Source organism: Rhincodon typus, chromosome 25 (genome assembly GCF_021869965.1).
Source record: "Rhincodon typus isolate 14 chromosome 25, sRhiTyp1.1, whole genome shotgun sequence".
In the NCBI taxonomy this organism is placed as follows: Eukaryota; Metazoa; Chordata; class Chondrichthyes; order Orectolobiformes; family Rhincodontidae; genus Rhincodon; species Rhincodon typus.
In genome coordinates, this window is record NC_063356.1 from 30,288,271 (window position 1) to 30,300,334 (window position 12,064).

The 12,064-nt window shown below is 38.4% G+C and overlaps 1 protein-coding gene across 5 annotated transcripts in view; it reads left to right on the forward strand.

Annotated features, from left to right (window-relative positions):
• brpf3b (bromodomain and PHD finger containing, 3b) overlaps positions 1 to 12,064 on the forward strand; it is an 84,117-nt gene that overhangs the window by 32,922 nt on the left and 39,131 nt on the right. For all 5 annotated transcript variants that reach the window (XR_007264740.1, XM_048611975.1, XM_020531553.2 and 2 more), the window contains exons 3-4: positions 6,475 to 6,631; positions 11,523 to 11,654. Coding sequence is in view for 4 of the 5 variants with exons in the window: in XM_048611975.1 (XP_048467932.1) it covers positions 6,475 to 6,631; positions 11,523 to 11,654 (289 nt within the window). In the remaining variant the exon portion in view is untranslated. The remainder of the gene's footprint in view (positions 1 to 6,474; positions 6,632 to 11,522; positions 11,655 to 12,064) is intronic.

Below are 12,064 nucleotides of genomic sequence, written 5' to 3' on the forward strand. Positions count from 1 at the left end.
CTAGACTCTTCTTCAGAAAAATCTTTTCTGAGGAAGGGTCTAGGCCCGAAATGTCAGCTTTCCTGATCCTCTGATACTGCTTGGCATGCTGTGTTCATCCAGCTCTATACCTTGTTATCTCAGATTCTCCAGCATCTGCAGATCCTGCTATCTTTGATATTAGATGATGCTTTTTGTTTATCTAACATGCCGTGGGAATTGATGGAAGTCTGGTTAAGGTAGTTATTCTCTTGATAGATTGCAAGATCTGTAATTCTTTCCAATCTGCAGCAGAGTTCTATCTAAAGAGGTATAGCACCAGTCAAAGAAAAAGAAGTAGGTCTGTGTATTTTAGTGCAAATTGAAACGAGGAGGGTGGGAAGAAGAAGAGAGAAGACCATCAATATGATTTGAGATTTGGGCAGTGAAAATATAATATTGGGAATTAAAAGCTACCATTATGGATGGAGACAAGTGCCAGTATGAACTAAAGGGACAATTGAATATTACAGTGAACCAAAGGGAAATGTAAGAAGAATGCCTCTGAATCACTGTGGCAACTACATCACCTATTTTATGGGAGCTTAATTGAATTTATCAGCAAATATGCTGTTAAATATACATTGTTGCCCACAGTTTCTGTGTAGCAAGTGAGGGAAAGCTTTGTATTTTTGCATAATCTTGGCTATGTGATAGAATCATACAGTGCTACAGAAAAGAATGAGCCATTTGGTGGGTTGTGCTTATTCTTTGAGCAATCAATTAGCCTAATTCCTCTAGTTTTTCACTACAGCATAGCATTTTTTTTCTTTTCAGTATCTATCCAGTTCCCTTTTAGAAATTGCAGTTTGAATCTGCTTCCATAACTTCCACCATTCCAATTTGCAACTCACTAGATTTAAATAAAAAGCTTCTCTACATTGGCTTAAAAAAAAAACTAGAAACGATCACAAATCTGCCTTCTGCCACTGGATACAATTGCTGATAGTTTCGATAATCAGTTCATAACTTTGATCTCTATGTGATCTACTCGGCTCTAAGGAGAACAGTCCCAGTTTCTCCAGCATCTGCACATCTGATGGCATAATGTAATTGAAATTCTTCTTTCCCACTGTTGTTCTATCACATTTCTTCTGCAGCCTTTCAGGTTTTGAAAATGTGATGCATAGAATTGAGCACCATACTTCAGCTGAGGCCTAATTACTGCTTTATAAAGATTTAACATAATGTAAGTTATTGGCAAGTTGTCTCTTATTCTCTTCAGTGTAATTAAAAACAAAACAAAATGCTTAAATTTAGGATTCCTTACACTGTGTTGTGTGGCACTATATTGTGCTAAGTGGGATAGATTTGGAACATTCTAACAACTCAAAACTGGGTATCTATGATGGCATGGCGTACCAGCAGCAGCAGCAGAATTGCATTCAGTCACATTCTATCACCTCATGGCCCTAGGATATTCCCAAACTCTCATTATCATTAAATCAAAGGACCAGCTGAAGACGACAGGAACACACATTAAGAAAGCGCCAGGCATACCTAAAAATTAAAATTAAACTGTTATCCCGTTGAAGCCGCAGCGCAGGACTACTTGTGTGCAAACAGTGGAAGCAGTATGTGATAGAGTTCAGAAATCCCCCAACCAATGGATCGAATCTAAGCTCTGCAATCCTACCACATCCATTTGTGAATGGTAGTACACAATTAAACAATTAACTGAAGGCAAGGTTTCACAAATATCCACATATTAGATGATGGAGGAAGCCCATCTAATGTGCCACAGACAAAATTGAGATAATTACATCCGTTTTCAGCCGGAAGTGCCGACTGAATGGTCCATCTCTGCCTCCCCTAAGATCCTCAGTATCACAAATTTCAGTCTTTGGTCAATTTGATACCATAGGACATTTAAAAAATGCTGGAGGCTCTGTATTCTACAAAGATTATGGGTCCTGAAAACATTTTGTCCGTAGAAATGAAGACTTGTGCTGTAGTACTGGCTGTGCTCCCAGCCAAGCTACTACAGTGCAGCTAAAACACTGCTGTTTACAGCAATGTGGAAAATTGTCCAGGTATATCCTGCCCACAAGAAAGCAAAACAAATTCAACCTGATTAGTTACTGCCCAATCAGTCTACCCTCATTCATCAGCGAAGAAGGAGTTGTCGACAGTGCTGTCCACTGGCACTCCCTGAATAGTAAGGTGCTCATTCAGGCACAGTTTAAGTTCTGCCAGGGCTACTCATTTTGTAACCTATTTACTGTTTTTGTTAAAACGTGGTCCAAAGAGATGAATTCTAGGGTTAATAGAATCCCTACAGTGTGAAATCCCTCCAGGTCATTCAGCTCATGAAGTTTGCACTGACCCTCCAAAGAGCATCTCACTCAGACCCAGACCGAGCCCCTAGCCTATTCTTGAATTTGCCATGGCTAATCAAACTAGTCTGCACAGCCCTGCAAGCTAGAGGACAATTTAGCCAATCCACCTAACCTGCACATCTTTGGACTTTGGGAGGAAACTGGAGCACCGGAAGGAGACCCACGTAGAAATGGGGAGAATATGCAAGCTCCATACAGATGGATGCCTAAGGCTGGAATCAAACCCAGGTCCCTAGTGCTGTAAGGCAGCAGTGCTAACCACTGTGCCACCATGCTGCCCATTGAGATATCAAGGCAGCATTTAATCAAATATGTCATCAATGATCAAAACTGGAATCAAAGGAAATTGGTAGTGGTGTTGGAGAAACTCTGTCTACTATTGGAGTCACGAAGATTGTTGTGGTTGTTCAATCAGCTCACTCTCAGGATATCGTTGTAGGAGTTCATGAAATGAGGTATTTTTAATCAACCTGTCCAGGGATGTTATTACACAACTTTTGGAGCAGGTGAGACTTGAACTTGGACTTTATGGCCCAAAGGTAGAGACCCTACCAATGCACCACAAGTGGATAGGGTTCTTGACATGCACGTCTACACCCGCTTCATCAATGACCTTCCCTTCAACAGAAGATCAAACGTGAGGTTATTTGGTGATAATTGCACAATGTCCACACCATTTGTTAATCTTCGGATGCTGAAGGAGCTTCTGTTCTTTCGCAGCAAGACCCGGATGACATTAAGGCTTGAGCTGATTGAATGGCAGTTTAAATTCATGTCAGACAGTGCCAGGCAGTGATTGGAGACAGTCTAACCACCTGTCCATGATGTTGTATGGCATTACCATCACTGAATTCCCACCACCCCAACCCCACCGCCCCCGCCCCCCGGCCAAAAAAATCAACATTGTGTAAGTTAACATTGACCAGACACTGGACTAGACATTTAAATACAGTGGCTACACAGTCAGATCAGAAATGAGGAATTCTGCTAGTAACACATCTTCTGTCTCCCCAAAACTTGGCCACTGTTTGCAAAGCACAAATTAGGAATGCTGTCCACTTGCCTGGATGGGCGCAGCTCCAAAATGTTCAAGAAGCTTGACACCACCCAGGACAAAGCAGCCTACTGTACCCCATCCACCACAATCAATATTCACTTTCTTTACAACCGATGGATAATAGCAGCAGAATGTACTATGTACAAGACGTACACTTCAATTCTTTCAAGGTTCTTATCACAGCACCTTCCAGTTCTGCAACCTGTTCCTCCTAGAGGTTCAAGGACAGCAAATGTATGGGAACACCACCACCTGCATGTTTCCCTCCAAATTGCACACCATCTGACTTGGAACTATGTTGCTATCCCTCACCATTGCCAGATAAAAATACTGGAACTCTTTAACAGCACTGTATGACACCATACACCCCAAGGACTGACGTGGTTCAAGAAATCAGCTCGGCACCACCACCTTGAAGGCAATTAAGGATGGGTAATAACAGCAGTTACATTCAGGCCGGGTGTCCTGTAGAAGGAGCGCATGGTGTCCATCGATGCTCTCGATGCCTTTAGAGAGAGATAGACACTGCAGGGGATAGAGTGCTTTATTTCCCCCTCCAACTCCATTCTGATTTAGCTCCTTCCTGCTCTCCCTATCCCCTCTCCCACCTTCGATGGTTCGTGTTGCCCTTTGCTTGTAAATACTCGGTTGGTTACACAGATGTTTTTACTGATGATGGTTATTAGTTTTAAAGAAAGCAAAACAAAAACTGTCATGGTCAGCAACGCTCACGTCCCATTTTGCAAGAAAGAAATTAGAACATAGAACAGTACGGCACAGTACGGGCCCTTTGGCCCACGATGTTGTGCCGACCTATTATCCTACTAAGATCAATCTACCCTGCATACCCTACATTATATTATCCTCCGTCTGCCTATCCAAGAGTCGCTTAAATGTCTCTAATGTATCTGACTCCACTACCACTGCCGGCAACGCATTCCACGCACCCACCACTCTGTGTAAAGACCATGCGCCCACCACTCTCTGTGTAACGGAAGTAGTTAACTAAAAAAATTAGTTAATATTTCAGGTATGTGACCTTTTATCAGACTAGTGGAAGGTCAGAGGTTTGATACGTTAATTTTGTTTCTTGCTCCACATTTGTGCCAGTCCTACAAAGTGTTTCCAGGATTTTTTGTTCTTATTTCAGATTTTCAGCATCTGCTGTATTTTGCCTTTGTCCACTTCAGTGTACCTGCTTATCAAGACCGACAATCAGGGCTGGTTTTGGATTATTAACTTTTATTAGATTTTGATACTGACCATGATGAAGCACTGTCCATTGCAGTAGAAGATTTTGTTTCCTCTTACGTCATCTAACCTAATGCTGATATTATGAAACTAATAGTTATTCTGCACTTTGGGCTAAAACGTAGAAGGAAGTTAATAGGAGCCTGTTGAGGCACAGTTGTAGTGCCCCTATCTCTGAGCCAGGACGCCTGGGTTCACGTTGATTAAAAGAATATCAAGAAGGAAGTTAGAAAAAGTTGGCAGGCCACTATTCAAGATTTTGCAGATGGTGTGGCACCAAGAAATTACACTGAAAAATTAAAATTATCAGCTAATCGTCATATAAGTTGCTTCCTGATATAGATAATATTCAAGTGGAATACATTACTCTTTAACAGTTTTGCAGTAATCAACAGTATCTGAAGAAGGTAAAACTATTCAAAGCTACAGTATAATCATAGAATCCCTACAGTGCGGAAAGAGCTCATTGAGTCTGCAATGATCCACCGAAGAGAATCCTACCCACATCCACCCTCCTCCCCGTCCCTGGCCGAGACAGGGAGAGTGTGCAAGCTCCACACAGACAGTCACTTGAGGCTAGAATCAAACCTTGGTCCCTGGTGCTGTGAGGCAGCACTGCTAACCACTGAGACACCGTGCCACTTTGAAAAGCAGTGAATTGCGGTTGAGTGAGATAGGAGTCAAATTTCTGATCCGTAGTCAGACGAATTTTCCATTGCACCGTTGGCCTCCGTTATAGTTGTACGTAAAGAAAATAATAATCTATCTCTTTTCTAGCTAACTATTGTTTTTTGTTTGCAACTTGTCCAAGTTAATACACAGGCATCTTTTGATTATACCGCTTCGCTTTCACATAAAAATAAATAGCTGGGGTTCAAATAATTGAAATGTACTGCAGGTCTATAGGATCATATGAACCGTAAACTCTCTTGCAGTGTGTTATGCGTAGTGTACAAGAGTATTCTGAACCTGTAACTATTTTTGTTGTTGAGTTTACTCTATATGAATTGCAGAGAATATTATTAATATTAATCATTTTCCTTAAGTGTTTACATTATCACTCCTATTTGCAACAAGCTTTCATTATGGTGTAAGCTTTAAAATTTCATTTGTATTAATTTTATTTCCCCTTTGACCTGGTATTGTTAATGGCAGTTTTAATCATCTGTGAAGTTAAAATTTAATTTTAATCATTATATTTAAGTTAATCATTCCTGAAGGGGAGGTGATGGCCTAATGGTGTTATCATTGAACTATTAAACCAGAGACCCAGGTAATATTTTCGGGACCCAGTTTTGGGTTCCGCCATAGCAGATGTGGGATTTGGAAACAAAACCTGATTTGATTCTCAAAAAAAACCCATCTGGTTCACTAATGTCCTTTAGGGAAGGAAACTGCTGTTGTCACCTGGTTTGGCCTTCATGTGACTCCAGACCCACAGCAATGTGGTTGACTCATAACTGCCTCCTGGGCAACTAGGGATGAACAATAAATACTGATCTAACAATGACACCCATGTCCCATGAATGAATAAAAAAAAGTTCATTATTTCACTCGTTGTTGGTTAAGCTGAAAAGTGGAAAACCACATGGCTGAGGTATTTGAACAAAAACAAAACTTGAATTTTAGTGTTCAAATGCTACTACAACTTCAGAGTTCCTTTTTTAAAAATAAATTGAATAGATGTAGACACAATTGGATATTTCTCACCATGCTGAAAATGTATCAAAAACAAGTTAGTTTGTAATTATGGAATAATTTTTTAAAAAAACAAAATGATACAGCTGAAAATCCCTGCTTTCTTTTTAGGTTGAATAAAATCTGCAGTCGGTTATCAATTCAGAGGAAGACCCAGTTCATGCAAAGGCTGCATAATTATTGGATGTTAAAACGACAGTCACGGAATGGTGTTCCTCTGCTGCGGCGATTGCACTCACATCTGCAGACTCAAAAAAATGCAGAACAGGTAAAAGGTTCTTTAACGGAGTTACTAATTTTAACCTTTTTATATTTTTAAAAGTTTTTTGGTGATGCAGATAAATAATGTTTGGGGCATCGTGAATTTGCACAGACAGCAATGAGATAATGATCAGATAATCTGTTTTGGTTGAGGGAAAAATATCGCTAGGACGCTAAGATTATTCTGGCTCAGTCACATTTTTTTTTGCCACTTCCAATTTCCTTCCATTCTTGAAGCATGGTTCTGCTTTTCCCTTTGTTCTTTCATAACTGTTGTTTTCCTGGTTTCCGTTGTGACAGTCCGGTGCGCAACATTGCTAAGAGGAGACAAAATGTCTAAGCTTTTCATTAGACCAGGTTGCAAAAACAGATTTGAGAAAAGGGACCCCAGTTTGTGTGGCATGAGAGCAGAGTGCTAATTTGTTGGATCATCATTGGCTTGGAGGTACAACAAGAATAGTTAATTGTTCATCTTAGTTCTCAAATTCTGATTGATCCAGATGTTGCCATGGGAAAGCAGCAGAGATTGGCAATCACCATGACCTTTTTTTTCATGAAAAAAGGTGCAATTTGTGTCCAAATTACTTCTGCCTATGTAAAACAGGATCCTGTGTATTAATATATTTAGCTAGCAGCATGTACAAATACATGAATCACATTGCAAGCCCTACTGATAATCACAAATTGGTTTCCATTGTAACTTTAAAGACATAGTGTTATTTAATAAATGACATCTAATAGCAGAAACATATCTAATTTATGGACATATATTAATGAGACTTGCAAGCACAGGCTGGTTGAGCACGATTGGCATGATACCCACTGCAAATGGTCAACTGGACATGTTATTTGATATTGTTTGTCTGTCATTGGGATGTTTGGTCTACATACTTGGCATCACAATGGCCCTAAAACTCATTTGTGTGATAAGCAAAACATCTTTTTGGCTTTACAGTAGCATCCTGTGAGTAGATGAAAAACAAATGTGAGTTTACTGCTAAGTAGTAGTGAGAGACAGCTAGCTTTACCTGTTACAAAGAACATTACAGCACAGGAACAGGCCCTTTGTCCCACCAAGCCTGTGCCTGTTGTTCAAACGTTTGCAACACCTTCCCCTTCTGGGGTAACCTGAGGTATATCTTACACTGCTTGAGGCCAACAGTCATGGACATTAGCCTGTTCATGGGTTTTCTTAATATACAGTGAGTGGTGATTTGGTCAACGTCACCATTATCATGCAGGATAGTTTTAAAACACCCTATAGCAGTGCCACCTGCGTAGTTAGCTTGTGGCTAGGGCAACGAACGGGTTGCGAATGGGTTCCAGTCTGGAGTCCATTCGCAAGTTGATTTATATGTATCGGAACATAACGCGGGACAATGTAAAGCAACTGTTCCTAAGTGATGGAAATATTCTTATGTTGGGTCTTTAAAATTACACCCCTGTATAGGATCGAGTTCGTAACGACAAGTATTTGTAAGTCGGACGTTCATAAATCGTGGAAATCCTGTATTCACTAAGTTGCCAATAAGATTGATCTTGTAGCATTTGGATTTGTAGGAATCCCAACCTTTCTATTGACCCATAAATTGAACATAGGCTGTCAAGCTATAGTCGTAGAGAACCTGTTGACAGTTTTCTCAGCCAGTATGTAGAGGCAAAGGAACTTGCTTGATTGCTCTGTTTAAATGGTAAATTTGAGTGAAGGATGTAGTTTATTAAACTGGGTAAAGAAATTTTTTGCAGCTGCAGATTCAAATATCACAAAAGAGTCATCTACATATTGGAAGAATAGAAGAGTTATAAGGTAAGTTGTCAAAGGTGCGATTTTAACCTACAAAGCTGTTAGCAAGAGCTGGCCCTAGAGGGGGCCCTATTAGCAGCACCATCTATTTGGGCATACATGGTATTGTTGAAACTGAACTCAACAGGATGAATAGCAATATCAAAAACAAATGGAGAGTGCAAAAATAGAAATATTACAAATGAGTAAATTATTGTCCTGTTAAAGTATTATAATGTAATAAACCGTGACTTATTTTGTTTTAACAGTTTAATATCTACTTTGCGTTATGTTAAATTTTTTTTAACAGATATTCAGCATAAACCCGATAGAAAGGTTGTAGTGATACATCTGTACAATGCATCAGTGTTCTTCTCCCCTATGGGTCATTAGTTTTGTTAGCAAATATAATGGTGCAACTGGCAAATTTAATCAGAGATTCTTCAGATTCTGTTAGTTATTTGACAGTGAATACTCATCTGAGCAAATAGGTGGCTTCCAGACCATTGAGTGTGTCTGTGGTGAAACATTCAATCATCAATCTCATGAAACAGGATTTTGTTTGAAGAAACCCACAATGCAAACAAAAACTGTTTGCTTTGCTTGGTATGTTATGTAATTGATACTATACATGGTTTGGCTACCTACGTCCATAACAACATGTTAGATGCATATATCTTATCGTTAATCATTTGTAATGTTAATATCGTTTCAAGATTGAAAACATTTATAAACCACCACATAAAACCTAAACAACTTGCTCCCATATCTTTCTTACCCTATTTCAACATTGGTGGTTTTAATAGTCTTCATACAGACTGGAGCAACTCACAATCCAAGAAAATAGTAATTGGTTACAATGTTTGGCAACTAAAATGATCTTGCTCTGACTTTCTGACTCTTGTATTGCATGTTCTATTCAGTAAATTGGGGATCAAGACTACACCTTACATCATTTACAGGATCACAACAATCGACAGTATCCCACAACCAGCATCATGGACTGTTCTCAGCAACCCATTACGTAGTAATAACAAATTTAATCATGTCTACTTGCGATAGTTGATCACCAAAAGTTAAAGAATCCCTAGTGGAGTTTTAGGAAAACTAATTTGGTTTTGTTACAGACATTATTGAATAATTACTGTCCCAATCAGAACATTCCAGTTTGGAACTGTTTGACATGCTTTTGTAGAGATCTTTACTATGCTGTAAAATCCACAATCCATTTTCCTCATCGTTCTGCTGCATTTTTGTTGTAGAAACCTTTACCAGCTTCGGTGAAACATGACTTAGAGGTAAATCTTAGGATGAGAATTGTCTTCTTCGACATAGCCTATGATGCTGTCTGGTTTGTTGGTTTTCTGTTAAAAATATGGAGTCTTGTCATAATGTGCAATTTGCTTGGCTAAATTACTGCTACAGGGCTTTACTGATACAGGTCTGAAATCCCAGATACACACAATAATTTGAAGAATCACCAAATCGCTGACTTTCTTCAGATCAGTTTTAGCACTAACACTTTTCAATCAATGCATGAAAATGTCTCTGAGCAAAACCTTATTGCAGAAAGTTGTTTATGCTTGTGATTATGAAGTTGCTGCTCAAGCTTTCAGCCCTGGAAACAACTTTATTAGAGAAATTAGTGGCAACATATATTGCCTCAAGTATTGTTTTTGCTCTATCTTTCATTTGCACTTAGAGTTGTGCATTTAGGACGGAGATGGGGAGAATTACTTTTTCTCCCAAAACTTTGAGTTTTTGGAATTCTGCCCAGAAAGCAGTGAAGGCAGAGTCATCAAGTATTTCTAACACAGTATGATTTATATGTATTAATATAATTTATTTTAGAGCTTAGATTTTGTACTAGTGGCATGTGAGTTTTAATCTGTGTGTATATAGGGGTTTAATATTAAACTTATCAGTATTTCTGGAGCCATTATTTTCTACCAGGGTGTGTCAGAGAGCATCTGATCTGGAGCCCTCTTGGGGAGATAATGGGAATATGTTTATAGTATTAGAGTCTTGAGAAAGAGAACAAAATTGAAAGCAATTTGCTTACTTCTGGTTTAGAAGAATTAAGAAGTGCGTTTTGCCTTTGGGAAACACAGATTAGAAAGCTTTTGAAGAAAAACAAAGTTGCTGGAAAAACAAAGTTCTTTTGGTTTTTATTTAAAAAGCTTTTGGTTCAGTTTGCAGAAGATCTGTCTGGAGTTAAAGAATTGTACCTCTTAAAGAAATTACTTATTTCAGAATAGTTAGGAAATAGGTTACTTCAGTATAAATATTTTAGTTTGACAATTCCAGACCTAATTTGTTTGCTTAGAACCTTGAAGGGGTTATTTGAAGCTGAGAAGTAGTTGTAATAGAAAATGGAATTCTGACATCTGAGTACTGTAAGGTGATGGGATTAGGATAGAGATAGCATTTTGTTCTGCGTGTTTCAAAATCTTTCACGTTGTGTTTTGTGTAAATATTTTGATATTTTCTATTTTATTTTTTGTTTAATAAACTTATGTTTTATTGTTGAAACCAAATCTGTAGCATTGTGTACTTATATTTCAGTGAAAAACTGCCGTGTTGATTTTTTAAAAAAATGGTCTATCTGGTCAGATTTAAGTCTGGAATCTGGCTTGACCAGTAGTAGCATCAGCTGGGATCATAACACGGAGGTGGGCAGATTCTTAGTTTACAAGGAAGTCAAGCATTAACATGGAGAAATCAGAATGTGTTGAGGCTATAATCAGATCAGCCATGATCTTATTAAATGGCAGAGCAAGCTTGAAGGGTCAAATGGCCCACTTCTTCTCCTAATTTATGTGTTTGTAAGTACAAGAATAGTGTCCCTAGTTAATTCATTGTCATTGTAAATGACCAGTTTTAAAATGCTCAACTTCTAAAATTTAACTTTGTACTGATGTTTTTATATGTTCTTCAGAAGCTGACATATCTTACAGTCTTTGCAATATAGTCATGTAAATTTAATTGTGAATGACTTTTACCCACGTTAGCTATGGCTCATTTTATTATCTCACTAATACATTTTAGATAGTTAACGGTCAGTCAGTGATTTTGCAAAAAACACTCAAGGTAATATATTTAACTCACTTCACAGAAGGAACAAGATGAAAAAAACAGTGCCGTAAAAGAACAGTTGAAGTACTGGCAGAAACTGCGCCATGATTTGGAAAGGGCTCGTCTGCTTGTTGAATTGATTCGCAAAAGAGAGAAGCTTAAAAGGGAAGAGGTAATTATTTTATTATTGATATAGGGACATTAATAGCAATGCATTGAAGATTGCACGTGGTCGTATCATATCTATTGGGGAAAGGTTTCCTTTGTGCACTAGATATAGTAAAAATTGCAAATACTTTCGTATAGATTATGGAATTTATTTCTGGTTTTACTCCAGCCAGGCACACAAACTCTTCCCCGTTATGATATGGCTGTCATTTATATTTTTAAATAGCATTGCTTTATATTTTAAAATGTGCAAGCATCATATTATAATTGTGTGGACTGAGAAGACTGCAGCTACATTTTCCTACCTATAGGTAGTCTTTTCCTATTTTGTGAGATATAGTAACGTACAAAAAGGTTCATTAACCATTTTAAGATGGACAAGACTTGCTGCATTGGAAAATCAGTTCTCTCCAT